Source organism: Cupressus sempervirens, chromosome 2, assembly GCF_028749045.1.
Source record: "Cupressus sempervirens isolate cs-2001-9-10 chromosome 2, ASM2874904v1, whole genome shotgun sequence".
Classification (NCBI taxonomy): domain Eukaryota; kingdom Viridiplantae; phylum Streptophyta; class Pinopsida; order Cupressales; family Cupressaceae; genus Cupressus; species Cupressus sempervirens.
Window position 1 is genome coordinate 412,494,905 of NC_143119.1, and position 19,156 is coordinate 412,514,060.

The following is a 19,156-nucleotide window of genomic DNA, read 5'->3' on the forward strand; positions in this document are numbered from 1 at the left end:
ATTGTTTTGATTGGACAAAAAAATAAAAGTAAATATATTTTTATGAATTATTAGTTCTTTTAAATATAATATATGAAAACTTTATAGTTGTAAAAAGTAATTGAATAATAAATTGTTTTGATTAGACAAACAAATAAAGGAAAAAGTAGCACTCCTTCCTAGCACAAAAGAACCAATAATATAAACATATTATGTTAACAAAAGATAAATATAATAAATATGAAAAATTTATACCTCAAAAAAATTGAATAATAGACAAACAAAAGATAAAAATACATTGAATGCTATAGTTTCCTAAAATTAGTATTTATGGCAGCGAGTCGACAAATAAGGTGAACATTGACTCTGTACAATTCCAATTAACACGAATGTTGGGCCCAAATGTTTAAGCTACTACATTAAATTTGTGTTTTTTTTTTTGAACTCCTACGAAAGATTTGCATTACACGGAAGGTCTGAAGTACCTAGTTTCGATCAAATCAGCTTTGTTTTCTACTTCTTACAGGCCAAATACTTGTAAATCCAAGGAATTAGTGAATCCAGAATGCAGAGGCTTACCGTGTTATTGTGTTGCATTTGGATTGGAACTCTGATGCATGGAGAAATGGTGGCATTCTGGCGACCTTATTGGAAATGCTCATGGCCTCCCCTTCAGCAGGTCTTTCTAAATTTACATTCCTTCAAAATGATTTTTTTTCTTGCTGTCGACCGCACTCCACTTTTCTAACTCATCGACAGTTTGGTTTGGCCGATCTAATCATCCTTTAAATATTTTTCACTCACAAATTAGACAAGGCCTTTTCAATTCACCGAGGGAGTTCGGCAAGGGGAATCAATTGGAAAGATGGGTTAAGCAAGATTAGTTATCTGCAGCGGGCCTTCATTAACACAATATTTATTATTTCAAAGTGTTCGTCTCAAGCTAACCTTTTCATACTCTGTCTTCTTCCAAGTCACAATAATACAGAGACTGGCCTGCCGAGTTTTGAACCTGGTTTATAATTGAGCTAGCTGTCTCAGTGCAAAGCCAAGCCCATTAGACACAAACGTTAGGTTTATCGATCTTGTAATTAGATTGTTAGCAATTATCTTAGAAATTTGAGTCCTAAACGTCTCGCCAATTTTGCGGGATTCTTCTTTTAAAGGCTCCGTGGACTCTTCTGTAGCATACATTGGTATTGTTTAAGATTTCCTCTGGTCCGCTCCTATCAACTTACACGTGACATAGAACTCAATGTGGTTGGCTTACACACAAGCTTTGTTATAACTGAAGGATCCTTTTGACCCGCAATAGCCAATTCATTAGAAGTGAAGACTGTCGTTGTTGTTTAAGAGAGGCAGGATGATCACCGTTGACTCTCTTCATTATTTAGATACGAGGCTAACTGATACTAGATTGCATGACAGTCAATCGACATCTGTTCGAATGAGGCAGGACAAACTCTTGACTGGTATGAAGAGGCGAGGTTACTTGGATTTTCCACATTAACCACTTTCACTTTCTTTATTTTAGCATTCGCCAATCGACATAATTGGGAACTACTGATACTAGGTCCGAAATTCACTTTTCTCTTCAGATAGCTACATTGTATTTTTCTGAGTATCGATAAGTTTATACTATAATCCATGTGTTATTAGTTTAATCTGGTATTCCGAAAATTTTCGGATCCGAATCATCTACAGCTATAACTCGAAAACTGGAAAAGGAAAACTAAAATTAAAATTGATATTTAATAGACTGAATTTTAAATATCGGAGTGAGATCCCCTCGAAGTCCGAAAATACAAGAATCCCAACAATAGGGTTTTATTTTTTAAATCCAAAATATTAGAAGCTGCCCTTTAATCCTATAGCAGAAAATTCTGAATATACAACAGGAAAGAAACCCGGAAAGTACAACTGGAAATTTTGAAGTTTGAGATTCTTGTTTTTTGTAAATATATGCTAATCTGATTTTTATTGAAAAAGAATTAGAACTACTCAAACAACAGGTAAGAAATCCTTAAACTATATAGAAAATTCCCCAAGATAAATATTTTTAAAATTATTTTATCTACTGGGAAAAAAATTTCTTGAAACATCATACATATTCTGCTTGCGTTGGGGCTTTTTCTTTGTGCATTTTTCTGATGTTTTGCTATTGATTATGTTCTGTATGTAGAACTCAACGGATGTGCCTCATTCTCACAAGGGATTCAAGGTTGCAGTTATAACTGATCCACAGGTCAGTTCTCTCTGTATTTTTGTTCACAGGTAGATTGCTGAGGTGTTCGCTATCTGTTGCAAATATTTATTTTTTAAAAGTGGGTAGAGAACAACGGCAGCGCAACAGTTTTGGATTTGGCTTTTAGAGTTGAGTAAGTGCATTTATTTTATTTTCCATGGTACGATGAAACTATAATGTTTTTGTTGAAATCCAATTTGTCAAGGACTTGAGAAACTTATGGACTAGAAATTAGAGAGAAATTTTGAGAACCAAACAGTAAAGAAGTGCGTGGTCAAATGTGCAAACAGATTATTTTTTATCTTGGCAGGAGATTTATATTCAAATGGATTTTACTCCCGAGCTCTGTAATATAGAGTGCACTGTGCTTTCGAGATGTCAAATAGGTATAGGGTCTTTATACTAGTTGGATCAATTTAAAAATTAAATTTTGCAGAAAGCTAATTTTTTTTGTAGAATGATAGCAAGTCAAATTATTACATTACTATCAAAATTCAACTATATAGTTTCAAGTCAAACTGACCTATGTAAACATGATTAACAGTTCACAAGAATCCATTTCTCATGACAATACTTAGCACTCATTACAACTAGGTAAAGAATTGGGCCTTTTGGAAGTCACCCATTCTAGTATCACTCCAATTCAAACACGCTTAACCATGGAGTTTCCTTAAAGGTTAAGCCCACTTAGCTTGCCATCCCATTTGCAAAACCTTTAGCAAGTGTTGTGCCTTACGAACCTTTCATTATAGAGCCCCTTTAGTTCATCAATTGATAAGTAGGAGATACTATCCGCAAGTTAAATTATGCTATTGCTATTAGGATTCAACTGTGTAGCTTTTTAGCCAAACTCATTGACCTATGCTTGCTCACAAATACCAATAAATTTGGAGAATAAATGGTGCACTTAGCACTCATTGCATTTATGTGATACAGAGGTGAAACATTGGACCTTCCTAGGAGGCTACCCATTCCAGTACTACCTTAACTCAAGTTCATTAATTTGAAGTAGCTCTGGGATGGGTTACCCCCAGAAAGGTCCAATGCTTCACCTCTGTGAGTATTGCCTAGATGCAATGAATGCTAACTGTGCTGTTCATTTTCCTGAGATATTGGTTCTTGTGAACCATTATTCCGGAAACATTGGTCAATGAGTTTGACTCAAAAACTACACATTTGAATCCTGATAGCAATATCACAATGAAGTGAAAGTTGTAACCAACAAAATGCAAATTTTATAGAAGTCTCAAAACCAATCTATGTTCGATGTCCACTTCAAATTTGGTTTGAGTATGTTATGTACTGTATATTGTATTTATAGGATTTGGTTCTCTGTCAACCAGAATGTAAATCACAGGATACAAATGTACTTATTTATTATCTCTGTTCAGAAGGTCCGTTTCTGAGGCATGTTGTATAATTTCATTGTTCAAAGTCAACAGAGAATTATATATGTGCTCCAGTATTGTAACTTTTCGTTATATTGCAGCTAATCAGGCTGTCTCATGATTACCTGGTGACAAAATGCCTTGTGTTTTATTGGAATGTAAACCTCATGTCTATATAGACATGGGAATATATGGGAATGGAGATATCCTCATCTCTAACCTTGAAATTGAAAGATGTGAGAAAATAATAATTGTGATTGAGGATGACAATAATATGAATAGCAGAGAGCCCCTGCCAACAGAGAGAAGGATATTCGTATATTATGACTTGTCTTCTACAGAAGGCAATCTATCTCAAAGCACCTCTTGAAGAATTTGATTCCTCATAGTTACTCCCCTTTTTCTTTTTCTAATACCACTGCACTGTGTGGTGTTTCAGATGAGGAGAATACTGGAAATAGAACATCATTTATTCAATCATCGTCTAGTCAATCCATCGTTGGACCCCCCTTGTAACATAGGCCGGCATATTATTCTTTTAGCTGCTCACTTTTAGTGCTGCAATTGTATTATCCTTAGGCTCGTCTGACAGGTATTATCCTTAGGTGGGTATGACATGAAGGTACTGTATCATTCACTCCTCACAATGATTCAAATGTACCTGAATGATACACAAGAACATTCCTAAGAAATATTGGGCAAAGCAATATTAATTGCAATCTATCTCCTTAAGTGGTCTCCCACACAGGTTGTTAGGGGAAGACTCCTAAAAAAGCCTGGACTGGTTGCAAAACTAGGATCAGCCATCCAAAAATCTTTGGCTTTCATAGCATATGTTTGGATTGCAGATGCCAAGTGCCTTGCGTTGAATTCCAAGAGTAAGAAACTTATGTTCACAGGGTACAGTGACAACCACAAGGCGTATTGGTTGATTGATGTAGACTCTAATCATCTTATCTTTAATTGTTATGTTGTTTTTGATGAAGAATGAGGACTTTTTCTAAGATCCTTGTCTATGCAAAATTATGAGGATTAGCCTTTGAAGGCTACTTATTTGGGCATTTGTCTTTCATTTGGGTTTCTTGATGGGAGGGATGGTGTAGACTCTGAATTTGATGATGCACTACATGAATTTCATCTGGATGATGTTCCTCCTGTTTAGCGTGTTCCATCTCATGTTCTACTTATGCCTCATGCCTCTGATGTTGGCTCTTCTACTCTCCGACCTAAATGGTGGGCTAAGACCATCAATGATCTTCATCCTAATGAGCTCATTGAGGGTAGATCTTCCAGCAACCAGCAAAATACTGTCAACTTTGCTCTCATGGCCAACAATTATAGTATTTTTAAGCCTCAAACATATTCTTAGGCTAGAGGGATCCAAAGTGGAAAAAGGCTATGGAAGCTAAACTTAATATTCTTCTGAAAAATAATGCTTGGGTTTTTTTGTTAAATTTTTATATTCAGTCGAATTGAAGCACATATTATATCAAGTATATAGTTGATATATATATATATATATAAGCCTCAAACATATTCTGAGGCTAAAGGGATCCAAAGTGGAAAAAGGCTATGGAAGGTAAACTTTATAGTCTTCTGAAAAATAATGCTAGGGTTTTTTTGTTAAATTTGTATATAAAGTCAAATTGAAGCACATATTATATCAAGTATATAGTTGATATATATATATGTACACGTCTATAACTCATTCTCATATTCATCTATATATATACGCTTGCAGTCATCAGTTCAGATTCGGTTTTTTTCTGTTGTCTTGTATCAAGACCATAATATATGTGATTTAATTGTTCTCTACTGTCAAGTATATAGTAAATCCAAATCTGCTACTTATCTTCAGAATTTCAGAAATTGTTAATAGAATTTTACTCTAACAGAGATCTTGTATACATTTACATGGTATCAGAGCCACACTGATAGAGCATACATACATCAAAATTTTAGGTTAAAACATGGTGAACCATGTAAGACTGGAAGATAAACTTGAGGGTGCTTCAAACTTTGTTTCATTGAAAATTCGAATTATGATTATTGTACGAGAACTGGAACTAGAAGGGTATGTGGAAGAAAATAAGAAAATCCTTGAAAATGATCCAGATTAATCAACTTGGAAAAGACATAATAATAAAGCTATGAAGACCATCATAGGTTCTGTTAAAGATCACATACTTCCATCCATATCAAATCTCAAAACTGCCTATGAAATGTTCATGACTATTAAAAATACATTTGAAATAAATAATACCAGCAGATTGCTCACTTTGAAACAACTACTACTTTACATCAAGATGAACAATGGAGAGACCATTACATCTTATTTTCTAAGAATTGCAGAATTAAAAGACCAACTTGCAACCATCGGGAATCATAAAAGGTGACGATCTTTCATTGATATATATTTCTAAAAGGTAGCTATTGAAAGGTGATGATCTTATCAATAGTTTTGACCTTTTATCATTACAAAATTCATTAAGTTGTTGTCTCGGAGTGCCGGAGATTATGATACTTGTCATGATAGAGATTATGACATTGTGAATTCTTGTTATCTAATAGACTGCATTAAGTTCATGTCCCAGAGTGCCAGAAATCAGATAACCTGTTCTCCTGATAGGCATCAATGAGGTTGATGCTAGTGCACACATCAAGAGAAAATGAGCCTATTTATTGATTCACTTCTCCCTTGCTAATAGGGAGTGTTAAATTTGTAGCTTCATTCGAATTGAAGCACATATTATATCAAGTATATATTTGAAATTTATATACCTATATCTCATTCTCATATTCATATAAATAAATAAATAAATATCTATATATATATATATAAACTGGAAATTAAAATAATATAATCTATTTTTGATCAGGCATACCTTCACCGTTAATCATGATCGGGCTCTTTGTTATTTCAATCGGACATTATGATTATAGTCTGCGATATGTTATAGTCGGCAGAATGAACGGGCAAGTAATATGCCTATGTCCACATAGGGACATGACCCTACGTGGCCATGGCCATGGCCATGTCTCTACGTAGACATGGCTCTTTCCTATGATATATATAGATGCCGCTGCTTGAAGAGAAAGACATCAACTAAATTGGCATCTTCAGTATCTTCAGCAACAGTTAAACATTCCTCTACTTGCAGTCATTGGTTCATATTCAATTTTTTTCTGTTGTCTTGTATCAAGATTATAATATATGTGATTTAATTGTTCTCTACTGTCAACTATATAGTAAATCCAAATCTGGTATTAATCTTCAGACTTTCGGAAATCGTTACTAGAATTTTACTCTATCAGAGATCTTATATACATTTACATTTTTCTGATTTTCCTCTAGGGTAAAAGCATATTAGCTGCAAATAGGTGTATGAAGTTAAGCATTACTAAGGGCTTCTCATAGAAAGAAGGTGTTGACTACAAGGGGGCTTTTTCTCCTACAAGCAAAATGAGTACCATACTCGTCCTTGCCTTAGCAACCCAATTTGTTTGGAAGGCCATCTGATGGATGTTAAGAGTGACTTCTTCAATGGCGAGTTGCAAGAAGAAGTCTACATGATGCAACCTCCAGGGTATAAGGTTGTTGGAAAAGAACATCAGGTGTGCAAACTAGTGAAAGCACTCTATGGTTTGAAATAGGGTCCTTGGGCTTGGTACATCAAAATTGACAAGTATCTTACAGATAATGACTTCTAGAGGAGCCCATTTGATTGTAATTTGCATGTCAAAAACATTGCTGGTGATTTTCTTCTTCTAGTTGTCTTTGTTGATGACCTGATTATCACGAGCAGTATGGCATTTTTGGTCGACTAGATGAACAAAGTTTCTGTTCAATTTGATGTGACATACTTGGGACTTTTGCACTATTTTTAGGTGTTGAAGTTTGGCAAACCAAAGATAGTGTCTTCTTATCTTAGGCTAAGTATGTCTGATAAATTTTTGATTCAAGACAACAAACTCGCTTCCAACACCTATGGAGAAAGGGTTGAAGTTCACAGCCAAATTAGATTCGCCTATGGTGAATGAGTCAACATTTAGGCAATTGGTGGGCAATATCATCTACCTTACTGCTATTATGCATAATCTCAGTTGCAGTGAGCTACGTTTCATACTTCATGACAACCCCCAGGGTTGATCATTAGGTAGCAACAAAGCATGTGTTGCGCTATGAAAAGGTCACTTTTGACTTTGGTTTTTGGTACAGTAGAAGTCACAATCCTAGACTATTGTTTTTACAAACTCAGATTGATTAGGTTCCATTGATGACACAACATGTTTCCACTTTGGAATTAGGTGCAATCACCTAGACTAGCAAGAAGCAACAAGAAGTGGCTCTTTCCTCAATAGAAGTTGAGTACCAAGAAACAATTTAGGCAGCTTGTGAGGCAGTTGACAGCAGAGGATACTTTCAAACATGTAGATGCCTCAAGCAGATCTTACTCCCCATTACTATGACAATCAAGGGATACTCAAACTAGCCAAGAATCCAGTCATCCATGAGAGAAGCAAGCATGTTGAACATCATTGTCACTTCATTCAAAGCTTGTTAAAGACTGATCAGCTCAATTGTTGTATACTTTGAGTGCAGATCAAACACCAAATATTCTCACCAGGTCTCTAAGCCTAGACAAGTTTGTAAGTTTTAGGAGGTGACTTGGTGTAGTTGATAGATTTACCATTAAGGGAGGGTATTACAATAATATCTTGATTATTTATTATTAATGGTTAATATTGTAACTTATTGTAAATATTACTTTCTACTTTACGATTGTTTCATTATAGAAACATCGCTTTTGTAATACTTCATATGATAGTTTGATCATTTAATTAATTCATTGAACATTTTACCAAAATAGACAACCAATGGGGTTCATCACATAGTGTGATGGTTAAGTGGGTGCATTGTTTGTGGTGCAACTAAGGTTTACATCCCCGCAAGGCTCACACGGTATTCATGTCATGACTCGACTCTCTTGGTGGACATGGAGGAAAGGAGTGATAAGGAGACAAGTGGTGGGAGGAGGGTTTCCTTGTAATCAAGAAGGTATGAATGCCTCAATATGTTCTCACAGATGGGGCCTACCATTGTGATCCCATTGGTTCAAAGCTCCAATCAGAAGTGATTATCACCAATCAAAAAAATTAGATAAAACAAATAATAAGAGGGAAAGAAGTCCTCTAATCACAAATTTTATTTTCAACTTAATGAAATACTATAAATCTGAAAGTATTAAGTTTTTTTATTTTTACTTAATATTTATAACTTCAAATGTTTCATTTGTAGATTATTAATAGGAGACTTTTTGCTGCCACCACTAGAAATCCTCTAAGACTAGCTGTCTATGTTTTGCTGCAGCCGTCTAAGATCTTTGGGTGCAAGTGCTATTAGAGCCTATTTGCGAACATATGCATCAAGAAGAGAAATAGGTTGACCCAAGCATCCCTCAATGACCTTGTCTTCAGCTCATACAACCTTCACCTTCAAACCAAAAATATGGAGGGTTCTTCTTATGATTCCATTGACTTAAATGAAATCAATCCATTTTTAGATTAGATTCTCAATGATGTAGATATAATGTCCATTGATAAAGATCTTGTATCATTCACTCCTCACAATGATTCTAATATATTTCTAAGAAAGTACACCCACATTTTACAACTGAAGTTATCGACAAAAAACAAGAAATACGTAGAACTAGTAATAGAAGATTCATTCATTGAACCACATACATTAGTGTTAATGAGCTACAATACATTTGAGACTCGCCATGCTTTCAACATCCTTGAATGGTGTCCTCTACTACTTCCCATCTTGACAAGTTCCACAAACTCATTCATTTTGAGTTTGAATCTCAGATAAGCCAAGAACTAGATCCCCTCCTAAACATGCTGATGAGCAAGATTGTGAATATTTAAGTGGCTATATTGTTGATGCTAGAGATTCCTGATGGAAGAGGATTTAGTTGCAAAGGCATGCTCAAGAGAATCAACCATATCCATTAGTTTGTACAAACCATGATCCTCAAGCTAACAATGCCAACAACATAGTAGTGTGAGTCACATGATCAACATTCAAACTCTTGTTTGAATTGAATGCCACGTCAAGTTGAGGAGAATGTGACATATTATAAGTTATGCAGAGAAGGTTTAGTTCCATACTAGGAACATAGTATATGTTAAGGAATATGAGATTCCTCCCACTAGACCGTAGACTGTATTTGTACATTCCCTTCTCCCCCAAAAATGACTAAATTGGTGAAAGGTGAGAAGTCTGTGAACCAATCATGCCGATGAGTGGTGTCAAGAAGCACAAAACTCTATGTACCAAAAGATTTTACATGATGACTAGAGCATTTTTCCATCAAAGCATAAAATGCAAATTCTTTTTTCTCTGAGTGACCTGCAACATTGGCCTTAGGCTGAGATCTTCCTTGCTTCTGCTGTTCGGACCCAATCCAATTCTGGTAGTCCTTTATCAAGTGACCAAATTTGTGGCAATATTTACATTGAACTTTATTCTTCTTCAAGCTATCTTGAGACTGACTGGTGCCTTTCTACTGAGATGATTGAGATTCACCTTTATTGGTTGCGAAGGCATTGTTTTGAGGACAATGCGACACAACTACCAAAGTGTTGGTTCCGATGATCCTGCTATAGAAGTTTGGTGCACAAGTTTAGAAACTTTAAGTCAACATTTGTTGCATTAATGTTGAGCATTTTAATGAAGTGCACATAGGATTTAGGTAGACTCTTCAGGGTCATTACTACCAAATCCTCTTCGTCCATTTTCCAACGAATGGCTTCTAGTTGATCTTGAATGTCCTTAATTTTTGTCAGATGCTCTTGTAAGGACATATGCTCATCCATCATGATAGAAAATACCTAGTTCTTTAGGAAAAATGCACGACACTTATCTGATGCTCATGGGGATCCTTCAATGTAGTCCATATCTCTAAAGCTGTCTTATCGGATGACACTTGTGTTAGCTGATTATTAATAACTGAGAGTTTGATAAGCATGTCTCCTTCTCAGTTGTGCTCTTCAAACTTATCCTAATCTTGTCCAACTCCGATAGGAAGAGTCTCTTTACACAAAACAAGCTCATCAAGGCGATGATATTCAAAGTTAGTCATCATCAATTACTTCTATGGGTTATAAGTTTTGCTATTGAGTAGTTGTCTACGTTCCAACATTATGTTGGTCAAAGACACGATTGTGCACATTTTTTGAGATGGAGAATGATAAATTTCGAAGATGCAAAAATTGATTATGGGATCCGAGGCAAGGATCCTAATGCATATACATAAGTAAATGTAGGTATAAAATTACAAATTACAATTGGCACAAATTCCAAGGTATAGATTTTCGAAAGCCCCAATTTTTTTGACGAAGACCCAAAAATCATCGTAAAAAACCCACAAAGAATCTATAGGTTAAAATTTACTCTGATCAAGAATAAGAGGATTTTTAAAAACTGCTAGCCTACTAAAAGTCAAAACCCTAGAAAATCATCTAGAAAATAGCGTATCTTCTAAACCCTAGTCACAGGGGTTGTAAACATAGATTTGCAAATATTAGTGACTCAATTTTTTCAAAACTCGACAAATCCTAGCCGAGTTGAAAAACATCGCACAAAGAAGCTAGAAAATAGGGGTGCTCTGAAGCATTAAGAAAAATACAAACCCCAAATTGTTAAAACATGGCTCTACAAACACAAATCAAGCAAAATAAATCTGCAACATCCTTTCATTGCGAGTGGAAAAAGGCTTTAAAAATGTGAATACATTTGTATCCGTAGAGTGTAGTTTGGAAATAGAGAAACCCTAGTTGTGATGCACAATATTTTGTAAAAGAACGCCCAAAAATATTCAAGCCCTAGCCACACTAGAAAAAAGTGTTTAGAAGATCCAAAAATACAACTAAGAAGATCGTGACTTGGAAAAAAATGAACAGAGGCAATAAACGGATGTAGCAACACCTATGACCCAAAAATTCACATTTCCAAGATAATTTGATGCATAAAAAAATGACCCAGAAAATGGTGATCAAACTCTATTCTAAAAAATATTTTTTGAAAAGAACTTGAAAAAAAATTTCCTTGGATTTTTTAAGAAAAGAGAATTTGATAAGGGGCTAGTTAGTCTAGTACCACTATCAGCTAAACTGCAGGGCTTCTTGGAAAGTTTCACTTGAGAGACAACTGAGCTAACCAATTTTGAGACTGCATTTTCAATCCTATTATAGATTCTTACCACATCCTCCTTGTTCTGAAAGGTGCGCCTGTTCTCTCTTTCCAAATTTCTTAGATGATCACTGATGGAATGATTTTTTAAATGCAAGACTATACAGATTTACTTTGATTATTCTTCCAACTTTGAAACATTATCTTGAGCATTGTAGGGAAAGGTAATTGCCATTGCAATTTCTTCAAAACAAAAGGTCAACATTCACTTGAAAAATTACACTGAAATAATAAGTGATCCGCAATTTCTCCATCATTTTTGTATGGATACATCAAAAGGGACTAGCAAACTCAAATTTAGTGAGCCTATCACTTGTAAGGATCCTACATTTTCAAAGCAAGTGAAGCAAATGATCCTGCTTTAGGTAGATAGTGTCTATTGACTATTCTATATGTTGGTTGGATATTTTGCAACCGATAGTTCGGATAAAATTCAGTCACAAAATAGTTAGACCAGCCACAATGTGTGAGATAGAGTCTCTCCATCTTAAAGGGAAGGTTCCCCCTTCTCACTGTTCCTTGGATCAACTCAAGGTAAGCAAGAAGTCGAGAGATTTTGAAAGGGTATTACCAATATTCTTTCCTCTTAACTTTTAGGAAAGAATCCATTTACTCGCGGGGTGAGCAATGGGCAAGAACCTCTAACTACACTTCTATCTAAAGTTGTAAACAGTGATACCAATAAACCAATGGTAACTTGAAGGCTGGTCTTAATCTATGCTATAAGAACAACCTTTACTATTGGGGCATAAAGACTATTAGAAGTAAAGAATTCTAACAATTTTTGTGAATTAAGAAGGAGATACAAGCTACAGTCAAAGCTCTTAGTCTATGTATCACCACAATCGCTCCCAGTCAAAGCTTTGGCTCCAATTGCTTCTTAACTCTTTATACCCAATTATCAAGAACACAAAAAATAGATGAATCAACGATAACAAATGCAAATCACACTCAAAGCTTCCAACTTGCACTAATTACAATTGCACTCAATCAAAGTTCAGCTCCAATTGTCTCTTTTTATTCACTTTTATTTCAAAATAGTACTACACAACCAAAGTTATGCTTGCACAATCTCCAGAGCTTTCTTGCATATAACAAAAGATGATTTTTACAATGAGGGGGCACTCCTTTCTATAGGCAAAGGAGTTGAGAAAAATGAGTAAAAAGTGGGAGTAACTCAACCAACTTTGACTGGGTTCAACTAGCGAGAGAAATATTTGGATTACATGTCATAAGGACATGCAAATCGTATTACATGTAATTACAAAATTTCATGTAATACATCCTCTCCAATCTATAAACATGAAAGCTAAAGAAGGAAGAAGACGGAAGAGAGTTGGAACAATCCTAAGGCTTGTTCTTAAGTGCCTCAAACTTGATGATGACATCACACACTGTAGGAAGATCTGAGATTTCCATTGTCTTTGATATAACCTCTATTCTGACTCCATTGACATATGCTGATTTAACAACTTCGCAATTTTCCATGGGAGAATCGTGTGGGTGCTTTGCTAATGATTTGTATGAAGCAAACCTATTCATTGTGTGAGAACCAAATTCTTCAGAATTTAAATCAGCATTAACTCTGACTGTATATTTTGAAGTGATCTCCTTTATTCTGACCAAGTTGTCATGCTTAGTAAGAACTTGGCATCCCATTCGTTCCAAGTTGCACATGACCTCAGTTTCAATTGATTGACAATCTTCTAAGGCTGTGTATAACTTTTTTACGAGTTTCCTCAACGTCTCTTTCTTGTAACCCATGAGTCTGCGACATCTATAGAACATTTTGCAAGATGGGATAACATCACATGCAATCAGGCCATCCAAATCGGAATTGGCTATTTCATCCCAACCACGCAAAATTTTCTTAAAGGTGTTAGCTTCTCGATTGAAAGATGCAATTAGGTCATGCAACATCTCTTCAATACCTTTGATACGTTCATGAATTTTGACATCTGTAATGGCCTGAATCCCTTCAGAGACAACTTCTCCAAACCAAGTCTGTGCCGCTTCCATTATCCGTTTTTCTCGAAGTGTCTGAGATGTAGTGATTGCATGTTGTGAAGACTGCTATTGAATAACCTCATCTGGGTGAGAAACCTTCTGCTTGAGCTTATTTGTCTTCTCCCATAACTCATGATTGCTCTTCGATGCATCATGAGCATCTTGTAGACAATCCAACCATGATTGCATACTAAGTTCAATTTTGGTGAACTTGTAATCTGAACATTTAAGTTCCTTAGCCGGTTTGTCCACCAATGGTTCAACAACCTCTACAAACTTAGTCTTTACAGAATCCACTACAATTCTTGAAACAATCATGTCTTTCAGAGATTTAGACTTAGTTTTCTTGATAGAAAAATTATCTAGGGGCAGCACAACCTTCCTTCTTTTCATAGTGATTTTGTCCAACCATGCAGGCAAACTAAAACCTTCATCAACCAAATCAGGTACAGTAGCAACCATTGACATTGATCATGATTGTATTTCCGTTGTGACTGAGCATGCTTAAGTTTGCACAGCTGTACCAATAGGTGCCTGATGAGAAAATTTTATCATGAATGCTTCAAAAACCAGCCATCGAAGTATCAAGTTGGGAAAATTGACCTTCCATGAATTTTTAGAAAATTTTCAACACATTTCCCAAATTATTGCACTGCTCAGCTATGAGAATAGGAGCTACTGAAGAGATAGGAAGTGCTTATGTGTTTACTTCCGAGGCAGGGATGGTAGGTGTGAAAACAGTGGAGAATGAATCCACATCATCATCTATGACACCTAGAAAAGGTGTTTCTTGAATGGATGGACCTTGACTATTTATTAGTCGTGGAGGGAAAATGATCATAACCTCTCCTTCCTCTTCATCCTCCTCATTAGGTTCTTCTCCAGATTCCTCCTCATTAGGTTCTTGAGCTTGCATAGATGCTTGTGAGGGTTCTGGAGGTGATTTAGGCCCCTTTCCGCCTTTTGACTTAACATTGAAGGATTTAGATAAAATGGAGGAAGATGCACCATCTTTTCTTGAAATTTCCAATTGGGATTTCCTTCCAAGTGGTCCAAAAATACCATAGTCTACCTCGAGCTTAGTATTCACCCTCTTTAGGCCTTTGATTTTTAACCATTTGTTGGTATTTGTCAAGATAGACTGAAATCTATCAAAGATAGATACGCCTTCTTTATGCTGCCAATGTATAAGAAAAGGGCACTACTTGTCAAAACCAGCACGATGGTATTTTGGATCAAGAATATTGCCATCATATTTAATCTAGGGATTGGATGTGATTTTGAGCATGTTAAGAGCAATGATTTGCCGCCATGTGAGTCTGCAGTAGTCCATCCTCATGATGTCTAGTTTTGTGCGTATGTCAATCCATATGTCTTCTATGTGATGAACATGAGCGAATGCTCTTTTGATCATTGATTGCATTCCTTGATAATCAAAATCATACTTAGCTTTGAAATTCTTCAATGTGATATGCTGAAGTTCTGCCTCCATATTTTTTTGCCTTGCAGATTGAATTGATCATATGCTAAGCAAATCGTAGTGATGGCAAATCATAGCCTATGTGGAGTATTCTGATACGATTGCACTTCCATAAGCTGTTTGGCTAATTCCATTAGTATGATTTTATCAGTAACATATCTCAGCAAAGTATATGGTTCTCCTTTGAAATAGCCAACTCTCGAATAAGTAAAAGTTGGAAACTGCAAAAACATAGGACCAAATTGATTTACCCTATTTCAAGCTTCATCTGGTACTCTCTTGATTACCTGTTATATATTAAACCGACACTTGAAATGTCCAAAAAATGCATCTTGGACTCTCCTATAGTGGTATTTGCTATGTGCTAAAGTGATTTGATCATAATATTCCCAATAGGAATTTGAAATCGATCTCCTTTGGCTAAAAGCCTTGAGAAAGATCCCATGGATGCAACAATGTAGACCAAGTAGGAGTTAATGTAAAACAATGCTGAGGTTCCCACATTGAGCAACTATTCACAAAGTGTGGTATTGATAAAGCTCTCCCCAAAAGATAGGTTCTTCATTTTCAAAGATCTGTAAAATGAATTTGTACATCCAAGGCTCGAAGTTACTGGAATCTTTGAGACCGCATACCTTGTTAAGGAGAGTAATCAAGTCTTTACATTTTGGATTGAAGTTAGATTTGTAAATGGTTTTGGGCCATCTTGAAAAATTGTTTTTTCTAACTTTCAACCACATTTATATACTTCTGAAAATTTGCTTTCTTCTCATTGCATAACTCCAAAGATGTCTCCTTTGACAAATCCACACATTGCATTTTGAGGAACTTTAAAGATCTGTTCAATAACCTCTGGGTCAAGGCTAATGATGACCTTTCCATCTGCATCTTTGATCGTCTTCATCTTTGGACTGAAATGCTGTGCACATCCTATGACAAATTCTGGTTCCAAGGCAGCCATAGGGAAAGTAGACACCAAATGAATATTACTTTTCTTGATGTGTCTCATTTCTTGATTTGAAGGAGCTTTGACCCTTTGTATGAAATAAGCCATATCAACGTACCCAATCTTTGTGTCAGAAACATTATCTAGAGGTGATGAAACCTAAGGTGCAGTCACATGAGCTAACTCTTTGTCAAATTGCTACTTCATCTTTCCTTTGGATTTCATAGATGAGGGCATATCTAGTGCTGCAACAAGAAAATTCCAAAATGTGAACACATCATTAGAGGATATTGATTCCATAAAGATGTTGATTCTTGACCAACAAAAATGGATCTATGAGGAACAATATGCTCGGAGTGCGGATTCAAAGGTATTATGCAATGGCTTTGAAAATGGAAAGCGATATGCAAAGGGCTGAAACGAGATTTAGAGAAATGGAACGTATGTGAGAAAAGGACGAGTCCTTATCTAGATGCTATGAGGAATGAAGTCTAGGCACATGGGAATGCGTGCAAATGATGACTTTTGGCTTTTAAAGAGTGACCTTTAGCCAAGTTGGTTCTCTAGATGCAATCACATGTAAAGTAATTTACATGTAATCGTTGTTTTTATGCAAGCATGCAATTAGGTTCAGAGGATGCAAGTGCATGTAAATGAGAATGAAGAATGAGATTACATGTAAGTGTAGATGGGGGATGAGATTACATGTAAATGCATATGGAGAATGAGATGCAATGTGCTATGGCATGTGATGATGGATGTGAACTGAAATGATGGACTTGCACGAAAAGATGGAAAATGGAATGAAGGGAAATGATCTCACGTTCTTGGGCAAGAACTTGCAACTTCTTCACAAAGAAGAAGAACAAAACAGCAAGCAAACAACCAACAAACTAAACACAAAACAAAAACATACCTTTGGTCTTTGACTTAAATATGACAAAAACAAAGATGCTCTCTTATGCAAATTCGATTTTAGAATTTGGGGAAATTCTAAACACTTGAAAATGGAAGTTCTCATGTTCTTTTTAAGAAAAATTGCACTTTTCATGGCACATCTTGGGACAAATGTACAAGGATGAATGAAAATATGCAATGAAATAGAAAGGAATTGAAAACTTCAACCTACTTGGTGATAAATTCTAAACACTCAAAAATGGAAGTTCTCATGTTATTTTCAAGGAAAATCACACTTTTCATGGCGCATCTTGGGACAAATGTACAAGGATGAATGAAAAGATGCAATGAAATAGAAAGGAATTGAAAACTTCAACTTACTTGGTGATCAAAGAGCCAAATGTGGAGGATTGATAGGTTTGAAGAAAAGTTCTCCAAATTCGAATCCATAAACAACTATATTGACTCCTTCAACTTTGCAAGCGATGGACATTAATGAGAAATGACTGGGTGTTTTTTCATGGATATGCCAAAAATGTGCTCTAAAACCCCCAATACACAAGTTGTTTTTGCTCGAATAGAGGGACGTTTTTTTTGCCAAAAACATGTTCTTAAAATGCCATGACATGGGTCATTTTTGACAATGAATGGCAAATACCACATTTGCCTTCGGTTGTTTCTCTTAGTTTCATTGACATCTTTAAGAAAACTTTTTTCGCTCAGAATATTGCAAGAATGCAGAAATATGGTGGAGATGTAGATGTCTTTAACTATCCTTGATAGAGGAATGCAGAATTCATCACCAATGCCACAGCTTTCCTTGTCCTTTTCTATTCTTTTTTCTTATTTTCTTAATTTAAAAGTAGGGCATTCATTTATTATCTCACTTCTTGCACTTCAGTATACAACTGGGTATGTTTGTTATCAATTCAAGCAAGGCAAAATTTTATTTAGTTGATACACACTTGAATACTGAACTTGTGAAATATCAGGTTACCAGACCTCTTGCATCAAGCTTCCATTCAGGGTCCTTACCGCCAACTTGCATTGCCATTGCTGATTGCACACTAGAATCTGGACATCGGAAAAACAGAAAAAAATAGCACCATAGCTCAGTTTTTATCTAGATGAAAATGAAATTTTAATAAAAGAAAGAAAAAACATTGGACCAGTTAAAAAAAAAATGCAGCAGGGACTGTGGACTGTTGAAAATTTCGACAGCATAACAAAATTTCAACTTCAGTATTTCAAATTTTGAAAAAGGGGAAAAATGAAAAGAAATGAAAGTAAACATCTTTGCAGAATACTCTAATTGTTAACTCAATTGTCAAATTGGACCTCCAATCGCCCAACGAGCTGTCTGCATTGCTCAGTTTGCATCTACTGGAGACAAAAAATGAAGAAATGGTTTTTAAACTGCTGTCACTGTTTTCCTTCAGCAGCTGAGTTCAATACTGAAAATTCTACTTTGTACTTTATACTTACCAAGTCTGTGTCTGAAACTTGCAGGATCTCTGACAGGACCAGACTTGGAAGTCCTAGCAACTCACTCTCTAGGAAAACTCACGAGTCAGGTGAGAATTGCTGAGTTTTGGAATTATGATCCGTTATTAATAGTATTACTTGATGTTACAAGTAGTACAAGTGCCTTCTTCCACTGTCATCATGACAGACTAAGATGTGGGTATGTAGGTGGAGCAAAACAGGAACGGTTTGACGGGACTGTGGGAAAGGGAAATTGAGCTTCCTGTCTCTGCACAAGTGGCAGGCACACACAGTTGCGTAGACACTATATGTTGGCAGAAACACACTTATACATTAAAATGATAAATAAATTTAATGACTTCTTCAGACCTATCTGGGTTGAGAATTTCCAAAAGAAATACAGGCCCAAGAATAGGAAGTGGGATACTAATGCATGGGAAAATATATAAGAATTAAAAATAACATGAGAGCA

At 35.7% G+C, this 19,156-nt stretch overlaps 1 protein-coding gene across 1 annotated transcript in view; it reads left to right on the forward strand.

Moving 5' to 3' along the window:
• The first annotated feature begins 334 nt into the window (after positions 1-334).
• Positions 335-19,156, forward strand: part of LOC149572856 (Calcineurin-like metallo-phosphoesterase superfamily protein) — a 135,625-nt gene continuing 116,803 nt past the window's right edge. The window contains exons 1-2 of the mRNA XM_089813929.1: positions 335-658; positions 2,162-2,224. Of these exons, the coding sequence (XP_089670055.1) occupies positions 545-658; positions 2,162-2,224 (177 nt within the window). The 5' untranslated portion in view covers positions 335-544. The remainder of the gene's footprint in view (positions 659-2,161; positions 2,225-19,156) is intronic.